The sequence below is a fragment of the Pteronotus mesoamericanus genome, unplaced genomic scaffold, assembly GCF_021234165.1.
Source record: "Pteronotus mesoamericanus isolate MK-2021 breed Mesoamerican mustached bat unplaced genomic scaffold, CSHL_Meso_final scaffold_167, whole genome shotgun sequence".
NCBI lineage: Eukaryota > Metazoa > Chordata > Mammalia > Chiroptera > Mormoopidae > Pteronotus > Pteronotus mesoamericanus.
Genome location: NW_026555308.1, coordinates 10,070,627 through 10,083,885, shown reverse-complemented (window position 1 = coordinate 10,083,885; position 13,259 = coordinate 10,070,627). Strand labels below are relative to the sequence as shown.

General features: G+C 43.2%; 1 protein-coding gene across 1 annotated transcript in view; it reads right to left on the bottom strand.

The window, feature by feature from the left end:
* The window catches only part of SNX29 (sorting nexin 29), a 547,242-nt gene that overhangs the window by 97,600 nt on the left and 436,383 nt on the right, over positions 1–13,259 (bottom strand). The window contains exon 19 of the mRNA XM_054589590.1: positions 2,185–2,325. Coding sequence (XP_054445565.1) covers positions 2,185–2,325 — 141 coding nt within the window. The remainder of the gene's footprint in view (positions 1–2,184; positions 2,326–13,259) is intronic.

Here is a 13,259-nt window from a genome sequence, read left to right as displayed (position 1 = left end):
CAATGAGATATTATTCATATATACCATAGAATGAAATCTTGCCATCTGTGACAACATGGATGGACCTAGAGGGTATTATACTAAGTGAAATAAGTCAGACAGAGAAAGACAAATACCATATCATTTCATTTATATGTGGAATCTAAAAAACAAAATAAATGAATACACATAACAGAAATAAATTAGATACAGAGAACAAATTGGTGGTTGCCATGAGAAGGGGGTGAAGGATGGGTGAAAAAGGTGAAGGAATTAAAAATACAAACTGGCAGTTACAAAATAGTCAGGGCGATGTAAAGTGCAGCACAGGGAATATAGTCAGTGATATTGTAATGACCATGTGTGGTGGCAGATGGGAACTAGAGTTACCAGGGTGATCACTTTGTAAGTTATCAGTTAAACATCTAACCATTATGCTGTACACCTGAAAGTATTATAATATTGAGCATCAACTGTAAGTGAAAAAATATTTTAAATTACAAAAAATGATAGAAGGATATTCTAGCAAGCCACCTCTTCAAGAAAGAAACCAGGAAATCTGTCGCATGTGGAACCTGCCACAGGCCTTTGTCCATACAAGATGGCACTGTGGCTCTCACACACCCCGATGCATCAGCACCACCCAGAGGGCTTGTTCAACCAGATTTCTGGGTCCCAGCCTCGGAGCTTGTACTTCAGAAGGCTTGCGGTAGAGACAGACAGTCTGTATTTCTAACAAGCTCCCAGGTGAGGCTGTTTCTTCTAGGCAGAGCCAGAACTATGGTAGAGGGATCCCTCTCACACAAAGCACAATTTCTCACATGTCCTGAGAAAGGTCATAACCTTACCTCATTGAACTGTCCCTGCCAAGCTACTTAATACATTGCAGTTGCTGAACTATCTCCACCGCCTACCTGACTCAAAGGCAGAGGGGATCACCGGCTTGGCTGTATATTGGAATTACCTAGAGAGCTTTTTAACCCCTCAGGACTCAGGCCTCCCTCCAAACAAATTAAATGAGAATGGAGCTGGGGGAGGGGCAAGTGTCAGTAGTTTTTAAAACTCCCCAAGTGATCCAAAGTGCAGCCAAGACAGAGAACTGCTGCTCTAAACAAACATGAGAAACAACAAAATGATGCCAGCAGGCTAAAACAGAGATTCAGCAGGGCCCTATGCTAAGCCCAGTCCTGTCTTCTGAAGTGCTGGACTCTCGTATCCTGCACCATGGCATATAATAGGTGCTCAATAAACACTTGCTGAGTGAATGACAACTAACCAACCAGCAAACTTGTGGAGGCTTAGTGCCTCCTTTCTCTAGGGCACCTGGATGAATACACAAAAACAAACTATGTCATTATAAATTAGTAAGCCTGGTGAAGGCAGTAACCCTACAATAAACAAAGCTCTTTTGAGAAAGCTCTGCTCAGGAAATAACTCCACATTCATAAGTCCAAATACGTATCATAAGTAGTATGGATGAAAATTAGGAAACATTTTTCTGGTCCGGAATAGGAGCCAGCAAACTATGACCCACAGGGCAAAATCCAGCTGCCACCGATGCTTATAAATAAAGTTTTACTGGCATACAGTCAACACCCATTTGTGTCCACTCTGTCTGTGGCTGCTTTCACACTGCAAGGGCAGAGCTGGGTATTTTCAGCTGAAACGTTATGGTTCACAAATCAGAAATACTCTCTGGTTCTTCAGAGAACAAGTTTGTCAACCCTTTCCCTAGAAATATAAAAGGATGTATACAAACAAAACATAATGTGATTATCTTTAGGTAGTGGAATTATACATGACTATTTCCTTTTTTTTTTTTCCCTTATATTAACCAGCCTTTGAGCTGTATGTTTATAGGAGCATGTGAGATAGGGTATGTGGCAGAATGGCTGTAATCAGGAAGGGTTACAGGAATTATCAAGGAGCTAGTAAGACCAACCCCCAAAGGACTTATGGCTTAGAACCAGCAGAAGATCAGCTCAATCCAACACAGAGACTAATTTCGCCTTATGGCGACCCCAGAATTCTTTCCTGTGTGAAGCCAAGAACCCACAGTGGGTCTCACACCTTCAGGTCCACAGACCCCTGGAATGCCTGTATCACATGTGTGTTTAAATCATAAACTTAAGAAGAAAAAAAGAAACAGTCTGCCTCAATGTAGGCACTAGTGCTGAGCCGCCTGGCTCCCCAAGGTGATGGTACCTTGTTTCCAATGGCTTTTTTGGGCGGGAAGTTGTAGGCTTTCACTTGAGGGTATTTGTTCTGTAACTTGTGGTGCAAACTCCTGAACTCTGTGTACCGTCGATAAACATTCCATTCATCATCTTTAATCCGGATGTAGACCTGTCAAAAAAGGGAAAGAGAAGGAAAATGGAGACTTCTCGTAATACTTCATTATACAGGGGTGGGAGTTTGGCAATGCTTCACTCATGAAAACCAGTTCTTTGAGAGGAGAGGTCACACTGTCTGCCCTGCAACCGGATGCCCAGTATCTGGCACAGAGTAGGAACTCAGTACCACTGAGTGAACAAATGGGTACATGAACAATGAGTCAGGCAGGCTAAGAAACAACATCTGTACATAATTTCCCCAATAAATCTTAGCTATGCATTAGTCATATTTTTGTGCACAGGCATATGGCAGCAGAGACAAGTTGCTGGTGAGAATCTATTCCCCCTCTCTGGCTATGAGTGTTCTCATCCATAAAATGGAGCTAATAGCACCTCTTCCCAAGGTGGTGTGGACAGCATTCGGGTGCAGAAGAAGTTACGCAGTTATGCCTGGGAGCATGCAGACCACCATACGGAGGAGGTGGAACTCAATTTGCGAAAGGAGGGAGGGGCCAGAGATCATACCAACTTGATGGAAGGCCCTGTCCAGATGGGATAAACACAACGGGGCATAAAACATATTTATTTTAATCAAGTTGTAGCTCCCAAGAGAACACTCTGGGGGTACAAAATGTGAGAGCTGTTTCATCAGCTTTTTACAGGCCCTAACACCTTCCAAGGACACACAGAAACTACACTGCAAGGAAAACAGACAAGTGGAAATGAGATCAATGCACTGTAAAAATTACACGAGTTAAGGACAGCATAGAGAGTGAAGTCCTGATGATAAATGGCTAGTGTAATCTGCAATCTGTAAATGTCAGTACACATCTTAAAACCTCTTTAACCATAAAAATAAACATTTCAATCTGACGGTAAGTTCTGCCTCTGCATGAAGACCGGCCAGCATCCCCAATGCAGATGTCATGTATTTGAACTTTGGTTAGGTGACCCCCAGGTCTCACAATATTTGAACCAGACAAAGAAAGGAAGACTTAAATAATGACAGTTAATGAACAGAAGTTTCCAGTGGAATGAGATGGAGAAACAGAGGTCTACTGAGTTTATTAGACGTCTCCAACCTAAGAGAGACAGTAAATATACTGGATGACAGATATCAAGTGACCTTAACTGACCTGAAAGGTGAGTCTAATCCAACGTAATGAAATTCAGAAAATTCAATGGCAGGACCTGCCATAAAATTTAAAAAACCAACACCGTAAGTATAGGATGGGGACATACAACCCAGCAGTAGCCTGTAGGACAAAGACTTACAGGTCTTAGTAAGGTCAAGCTAAGTGAATAGTGTGGGAGGGCCATTAAAAAAGTCCATGTAATCTTCAGACCTCATTTCAAAGTAAATGGTAAGTTCTAGAATAAAGAAGTTGGAAGTCTTGCTCTATCCTACATTGACCAGACCAACTTAGTTAGGTTTTGGTGGCCACCTGCTAAAAAATAACTAAAATATGTTCAGAAAGGCCCACGATTGCTTGTCGCTCAAAGTGTGGTCTGTGGATCAGCAGCATCATCACCGCATGGGAGGATGTTAACAATGCAGTAGCTCAGGTTCCACCTCAGATGCATTGACGCAGAATCTGCATTTTAATAAGGACCCCAAGTGGTTCATACACACTTTCAAGTTTGAGAAGCACTAGGCTCTACGAGATGATTTACACCCAAATTATCAGACTAAAGATAAAAGACTTTGGAGGATGATAACCTGAGCCTCAGGATAGAGGGAAGAGAGATCTCCAAATTCCTGGAATAAAGAGGAAAGACCAAGGTAACATGTTCCAGTGATTCCAGGAAGCAGACTTCCAGCAGGTAGAAATTAGAGAAAAACAAATTTCAGTACAGAAGGACATTCTAGCAGCCCAAGCTGCCCAAAGAGGAAAAAGTGTGTCTCAAAAGGTTTCTTGGCACTGGGTGTCCAAGCAGTGCTATGATGACTGGACTGTGACCACAGTTCTGCAAGTCTCTGATTTACGGGGAAGTGGGCATTAGATCCCAAAAGCATCTGGAATGGCCTGGTAGTTATGGAGAACTGGGCCTTTAGGCTCAGATCTCTATAGACTGAGATATCATTAATCAGTGAGCAAATAACCCAAGCAGAGCTCCGGGCACTTCATTAGGGCCCATTTGGGGCATTCTTTGAATGCTCCTGAGCAACAGCAAGTGCTAGTTGCCCACCCAGTATCCATTTTCCCCCAATATTTCTGGGGTATCAACGTATTCAGGAAAAAAGTTAAACTATATTTTTCTTTCTCCACAGATAAGAGTGGCTAATGAGATGTAAACAAAAATTATTGTTTGGGGCTTCTAAGAAAATTCTTAGAGGAAATATGACTCAGCCAATAAATGCCTTTTTCTTTCACTCTTCTTCTTGCCTTTTTCTTTCCTTCACAAACAGATGTGATGACTGGAGCTCAGGAGGTCATTTTCTGATCGTGAGGTGGTCGTGAGAGTGGAAGGAAAAAGATGGAAGGACCTTGGATCTCTGATAACATTTTGACGTCAACACATCAGTTACTAGAGAAGTATTTATCTCAATTAAAGGAAAATATTTATCTCTAATTTATTCAAACCAATGTTTTAAGGGACTTTGTAGTAGTGGCTGAATGCAATTCTAATCTGATATACCCTGAATGACTGTATCTGCTAGTATATTATTATACAAGTCCAAACACCCACCTCCCCTCACAGAGTGGCAAGTTCAATCGCTTGTCTGATTATGCACAAGACTAATTGTCTAGATTAGGAGAGGCAAACTATAACCTGTGGGCCAAATCCTGCCACATGCATTTTTTTTTTTTACCTATTGCTTAAATAGCTGCTTTTGCATACAATGGCAGAGCTGAGTCGTAACAACAACCATATATCCTACAAAGCTGAAAATGTTTACTTTCTGGCTCTCTCTCTCTCTCCATACACAAATATACATATATATGTATATATTTTCATATATACAAACAAAACTTTTTATATAAATGTGTATATGTATATGCATATATGCATATCAACTTTTATACACACACACACACACACACACACACACACACACACACACGCAAACTTTGCTGACCCCTGTTCTAGATATGTGAAAAGTCTTCATTATTGTCATTTTTTTCCACCAATATATCCAAGATCCAGAGTGCAGAAGGGCAGTGTTTTCCAGATAGTAGCAGCCCCTGGGTGGCTGTATTAACCATCTGAGACCCAGGAATCCATAGTGTTCCAAAGCTTCCCTGCTGATTCTAAGGAGTTGCTGTTGTGGTCTGAGTGTCTGTGCACCACCACCCCATGGCCCCCCAGCCCGCACCAATTCATGTGTTGAAATCCTAACCCCCAAAGCAAAGGTATTAAGGGGTAGGGTCTGTGGGAGTGGTTAGGTCATGAAGGTGGAGCTCTCATGAATATTAGCACCGTTACAAAAGAGACCCAGAGAGTTGCCTCATCACTTCTGCCATGTGAGAGGGTGGCTGTCCATGAACTAGGAAGCAGGTTTTCACCAGACACCAAATCTCTCGCACCTTGATCTTGGACTTCCCAGTCTCCAGAAGTGTGGGCAATAAATGTGTGTTGTTTAAGACACCCTGTCTACAGCAGTTTGTTATAGCAACCCAAATGGGCTAATACACAGGCATTTGGGGGAACCCCTAACACAGATTTAGGTGTGTCAGGCAGATGGACTATTCCTCCTCGCTGGCTGTGCGTTTCCTCATCTGTAAAATGGAGCTGACTAACAGCACCTCCCCTCAGGGTGGTATGGACAGCATTCAGGTACAGAAGCAACAACGCAGCTGTGCCTGGGACCACGCAGACCACCATATGGAGGAGGCGGAACTCAATTTGGAGAAGGAGGGAGGGATCAAAGACCAACCCAACTGGATGGAAGATCATGTCTAGATGTGATGTGCACAACTGGGACACAAAACATCTTTATTTTAATCAGGTTGTAACTCTGCAGGTAAAAAATGCGAGAACTATTTCATCAACTTTTTATAGGCCCCAACCTCTCCCAGGGACACACAGCAACTACACTGCAAGGGAAAACAGACAAGAGGGAGAGAGATCAATGCATTTTTAGAAATTACATGAGTTAAGAACAGCTCAGAGAATAAAATCTCCACTGAAATGGCCATTGCAACCTGCAACCAGCGAATGTCAATACATACTTTAAAAATCTCAAAAATAATGATAAAAATAATCACCTCTAATGTGTGTGATGCATTCTGAGTCTACATTTTTCATAACACATTCTGTGAAAGCACTGAGTCTCCTCCTGCTTATTTGATGGCCCCCTTGGCCTTCCATGTGGGCAAGTCCTCTTTGGCCCAACCCTTAAAGGCAGAGGCCTCCCCCGGGGCCCTCCTCTCCTGTTCACAAGCATCCACTCTCAGGCCTGCACATTTTAGTTTTACATCAATGACCCCCACATCTATATAGCTCTAGTCTGGACCTCTAACATGAACTCCAGACAGAGAGCTGATAAAACTCATTGTGTCAACATCTGAACCCATTATCTGCACTGCAAACCTGCCCCTCCTTCTCCTGGGACATCACTCTCTCACGGTGAATGGACCACTGAGCCTGAGCCAAAAATCTGGGCATGAAGTTTGACCACTTTTGTTCTTCACCCCCTCCCACAGATCTAAGTACTGAATAGTAGGGCCTGTCATCCCCACTCTCAAAACCCACCTCCAGAGCTGTACACCCCTCTGCTGGGACTACTCTAACAGGCCTCTCCTTGGCCCTCTAGTCAGCCATATTGCCCCATTCAATCATGGTCATCTCCCTTTTTGAAATTCCTTCACTGACTGCCCATGAAGGATGCCAAATGGGCTCTGGAGAAGAGATGTAGGCAGCAGCCTTGATGGGCTCGGAACGCTCCTGCGGCACCACAACCATCTTCCTTCAGGCTCTGCCCCTCACTTTGGCAAATCAGCAGAGTGCCAATTTCCCTGTGTATTTTGTAAAATTCTTTAATTTCTTAAATTCTTAAAAGTTTCTTTACAACCAGGGTGGTGCCAATTGACCTGTCTTTCTTTAAAACATTCTATAAAATGTTCAGATAGGACCAAATATCCTGCCCTAGAAATAGCATCCCTTGGCCTTCCAACTTTCTGCTTGTTGTATCTCCTGCTGGGGGTGACAGCAGACATTCAAGAACTCAGAACTCAAGGATCCAGGTTAGAAAGGAGCTCAGAAACCATTAGTTCAACCCTTCCTTTGACAAGTGATGGGGCTGGTGTGACAAATACCTCCTCCCCACCCCATATTGTCCACTGTGAGAAGTAGTACCCAGGTCTGACTCCACAATGACTTAGGGGAAGCCACCTGGATGGAGGATATGAATAAACCACCCAAGAAAAGGGAACTTCATGGGCCTGATGACCAGGACAGGAAGGAGAGGAAGGCCCTTTTGGTGACACAATAATGTGATCCATACGGAGACACAACACATGGCTACGGTTAAGAGCACAGACTCTGTATCTGAACTCCCTGATTCAAACCCTGGCTCAGTCATACTAACTGTGTGCCCGAAGAAAGGCACTTCACTGCTCTGTGCCTCCACTTTCTCCTTTGAGCTATAACGATGATAATATCACCTCCCTCGCTGGGTCTTATGAGGATTAAATGAGTTCACACATGGCATGGGCTTACCAGAACCTGGTACGTAGAAGACACTATATGACTGTTCAATAAAGAAATAATTAATTAAAATAATCTTATCAGGGATACTAACTAGGTATTGTGGGGGTCGTTTTGCCATACACACACACACTCTCTCACACTCATTATATTGTACACCTGAAACTAACAATGTTATGTGTCAATTATATTTCATATAAAATAAATTTTAAAGTCACCTTATTGATTAGGTTGTCACTGGGAAATGACAAAGATTTGGATTTTGGAAATCTCTCATCTTGGATTGGCTTTAACATGAATTTCCTCCAGTGGTTTGACTGATGGAGACTGGGCTGTAGTGAGACATCAAGACAGTCGTGGCTGGTTTACGCACTGTAGCGGCAGCCCAGAAGTCAGCACCTCCACCACATACTAGCTATGTGATGGTAGGCAAATGGCTTCCTTCTGAATCTCAATGTACTCATCTGAGAAATGGGTAGAATACAAAAAAAAAAGGATGTCTGAAAGCATTCATAAAAATGCCTGGCCTGCTACAGTATCCCACTGTTGCTGTAATTACTGTTGCTACCATCATCATACCCCAAATCATGAAATTCTGGCAGCCTGATGAAGCACTGCCATTGAAGTCACACCCATCTTAGCTTTATGATCTCTGCTATAGAAGTTTTGCTTAGTGAAGAACAAGTATACAGATTACCATTGGGTCATACTCCTAGGGCTCAGAACAAATTATGCTGTGGGTTATTAAAATTATTTAATAAAAATACAAATTATAATGGCCCTCCCCCCAAAGCTCCACAATATACATCCCTAATGTATTATTTATCAGGTTCCATGAAAACAGCTCTGCCACTAAGCCTGGATGCTGGGGAGCCTCCCGACCACCATGCTATTGGGAGCGTCCCTGCTTCTTCCAGGCCTTGTTTCCTCATGTATAACGTGCAGGGTTGGACTGGGTGGTCTCTGGGTCCCTTTATATCCCTCAAGTTCTGGCCCTGAGTCCTCAGGTGATTTATAAATTTTAAGTACTTCACTGGGTCTCTTTCCAAATACACTCCACTCCCATTTCACCGAGGAGACTCAAGTGTTCATGGAATGAGGCAGGAGGCCTGACCTGGCACATTATTTGGGAGGATTTCATACTCAAGGTGAAAGGCCAGCAGAACCATCCTTGGAGTCTCTCTCTTCAAAGCGTGGTTATCTGAGAATTGCCTTGCTTCCCAGGAACACACCAGGGAACCAGGGCAGAGAGCGTTCTGGGTGCTTCCAGAGTTTAGTGACCGTCCTCACTACAGTGTGAAAGGTGGTCAGTGGTACCAGCTTTTGTTACATCTGGAGGCCTTCTGATAATGAGGGGAGGAGGGCTACCGCAGGGCCCCTGGAGACCAATCACGGGCTTCAGGTCGAGCACAAGTGTTCCTTTTTTCTGCCAGTGTCTGGATGCTTGTCAAATCTTATCTGTCCAGGTAACAGTCAAAGTTATAGAGCTCTAGGAGAAATTCGGCAAGAGCAGAGTTGCCCACTGCCAGAGCCAAAACAGTAAAATGAACTATTCAGAACTCCAATAAAATGTAAACATCCTCAACATTAACACTTGCCATTTATGAAGCACCTACTGTGTGTGAGGTACACCAGGCACTCATATGTCTCACCTTTCATCCTCAGTTAATCTGTAAGGCAGAGGCTGTGAGCTTGCCCCTTCTACAGGTGAACACGGGCTCGGAGAGAGCATGTCACTTGCTTAGGGGGAGACAAAGCACTTGACCCCAGGCCGGCCTGTTGGATGTCTAAGGCCCAGCGCTTTCTATTACAGCAAGCTGCTGCAGTAACCACGCCTTCTGAAGCCCCAGGACCCCCAAGCCAGCAAAGCTGGCAGGTGGAGACAGCAGTGGCTGAGAAAGAGCCCTGAATGATCGCTCTGAGGGCCAATGCCCCTTTCCTGGGCAGATCACTCATCCTCAGAACGCTCTCCATTCAAGCCTTCTCATTTACACCACTCCCTTCTATTCTAATGCCATTCAAATCGCCCAGAATTACCTGAACAGTCCACCCTCAACAGCACTGCTTTTAGCATCCAAAATTACAAAACTTTCTCTGCAAATTAAGTTTTTCTTTTAAATTATACTAAACAAAATTGTGCACTTATTTCACTACATAATTGAAAGAACTTATGCCCCAAATTGTTAGGTTTCTCTCCCTTCCTTCCTTCCTTCCTTCCTTCCTTCCTTCCTTCCTTCCTTCCTTCCTCCCTCCCTCCCTACTTCCTTTTCCCCCCTCCTTCCTCCCTCCCTCCCTCCCTTTCTTCCTTTCTTCCTTCCCCTCTTTCTTTCAACTTTAAAAGCCTTTACCATCCAAATTAAGTTTGATATATCCCATTCCTTCTGTTTGAGCTGTAAAAATGGTAATTCCTTGGAGGAATAAAAAGAGTTGACCTATTCTGACAAAACCAAGGTGTCTTTTAAAACAAGCAATAAAAAGCCATTTCAACTCCAATATCCTTGACTCAGCAAAAGAGAAATAGGAGGGTAATACCTCTAATCAGGAATCAGGGAAAACCCTCCCTTTTCTGGTTTAAGAGGAAGTTAGAATTTTGAGGTTTCTTTTCCACTGGGAAGAATCACCGCAGTAATGTCTGTGATAACACTCAGGTAAGTACAAGTTAGCAGGGAGGAATAGCAAGAGCTTAGTCCATCAATGAATCAAACCCAGAACAAACTCCTGTGTAGACAGGACCCCTGGGAAATGCTTTCTTTAGAAGACTGGAAACACCTGCCGGAGCATTCCTATCTGCTCTCCTGTGCCTCACCTGCTCTGCTGAGCACTCTACTCCTGGCTTCTTTCATTTGTTTTTGAACTAAATCTAAATGCACTCACAGAGAATGTGCTCCTTCGTGTCTTGTTTCTTTCGTTTATACTGTGTTTGTGAGATGTCTTCATGTTGTTGTGTTCACCTCTCCTTGTTCAATGCTGCATAGTACTCTACCATACAAATACACCACAGTTTATTTAGCCATTCTGCTGGGATGGGAATTTAGACTGTTTCCAGTTGGAACTATTAGGGGTAAGGGAGCTATGAGCATTCATGAGTATGGCTTTTGTACTCATTTCTTTGAGGAGCATAAATCTCAATGTGAAAGGTAAAATCATAAAGCTACTAGGAGAAAACATATCTTAATGACTTTGGGGGTAGGGAAGGATTCTTACACAGAATATAAAAGGGCACAAAGAGCCTTCTGGGCTGCAGTTACACAGGTATATATAAGTAAAAATTAATTGAACTAAAACCTTAAGGAGTTATGCACCTGAGATTTATATTAAACCTACATTTAAAAGCAAAAATGAGAGGAAAAAGCCATGCCTTCACTATCCTCAGCAGAGTGAGCTTTTATCCTAACTTATGGTCCTGCAGCATCCGCAATGGACTGTATCGGGAGAACATCCACATGGACATGACATGCAGTCATCTGGACTAGCCTCAGCAGACCTGTGTTCAAATCTGAGCCCTACTTCTTGCAAGCCACGTGATCCTGGGTGGTCTAGCTCCCTTTTTTTAGCCTCGATTCCCCATTTAGAAAATAAGGATAGAGCTGGTAGCTGCTTCTTAATGGCAGGAGGAGAACTGAATGATTGTGTGGAGGACAACATTCTTTACATCTATTAACACATCTAATCATCAAATGTTTCATGTTCTGGGGTAAAATTTATCTCTGAAACACACATATCTATATAAATATATATCTATAGAGTATACTGAGCTATCAAATAATCAATTAATCAAGAGGGAGGAAGGGAGGAGGAAAAAGAGAAAAAAAATGAGAGAGAGATACAAGGAAATGGAGAATGAAAATTTAAAAGCTGTTTTAAGCCCTAACTGGTGTGGCTCAATGGATTGAGTGCTGACCTGCAAACCAAACGAGTCGCTGGTTCAGTTCTCAGGTAGGGCACATGCCTGGGTTTCTGGCCAGGTCCCCAGTAGGGGGTGTGCGAGAGGCAACCACACATAGATATTTCTCTTCCTCTCTTTAAAGATAAATAAATAAAATCTTTAAAAATAAGATATCTATTTTTAAAAAGCTGTTTTAAATTGATTTAAGTCCCAGATCTGTTTTCAGGGTCATCCAAGCGCAGGCACAGGCTTCCGGCCAGCAGTATATTGGACCTTAGGCACGCCTGAGGCCTTACATGCAAGAGGCAGAATGGCATAGTGAAAGGGCTGTACAGGGAGAGAGGCCTGGTCCAAATCCAAGCTCTTCCCTTTGCCAGCTGTGACCCCGGGGATGATATTCCACCTCAAGACACAGCTTCTCAATCTGTAAAATGGGGACAGTACCCATCTGGTTGGGTGGCTATGAGATGCTGTGCTTGGCAGGTAGTAAGCACTGGCAGCTGTTAATACTGTAACCCCCTCACCTTCATCGTCATCTGCCTTTGTGTACATGAACTTCCCTATTACAAAATTAGGGGTAATTATAGGATGTGCAATCACAAAATTAAAGCAGGTAATTACCATGCCTAATTAATTGTCAAATGCTAGGCAGGCGAGGAAACACAAACAGAATACAGTCTGTGGGCTGGGCAGTTAAACATCCATTTTGCTTCCAAAAAACTGTCAACAGAAACAGCAGAGTTTAGTAAATGACCTTCTAGGGTGGATTTTCAAGCACTAAAACAAAACTTGGGAAGTGTTACTTGGGCTTCTGACTCAGAACAAGCCTGGTACACTCTCTGCTGGCTGCAGGATGGCCTGGCATTTATACTGCCCCTGTACACAAGCACCAAGAGGGGACCTCATAAGAGATACTCGATGGGCACTGAGAAACTCTGCTAGGATCAGACTCTACAGAGAACCCTGCTGATGTGAATGCAGCAAGAATGTTGCAATAAATGCTCATTTAGACACCACTGGCTTGGAAACAAAACACTGGGCTGCCCCTACTTCTTGCCCCATGAATCAAATGGATCATTCTCCACTTCAAACTTGAGATGATTTTTTAAATACCCAAACTCCTCCACCTAAGAAGCAAACACATTTTTATTTATTTATTTAATTTATTTAAATTTTAATCCTCACCCAAGGATGTTTATTGATTTTAAAGAGAGAGGAAGGGGGTGGGTAGAAAGGAGAGAGGGAGAGAGACAGACAGACATCAATGTGAGAGAGAAACACTGATGTGAGAGAAACATCAATTGACTGTTTCCCGTACACTCCCTGACCAAGGATTGAACCTGCAACCTAGGTGTGTGCCGTTACCGGGAATGGAACCTGCAAACTTTTGATGTATGAGACAAAGCTCC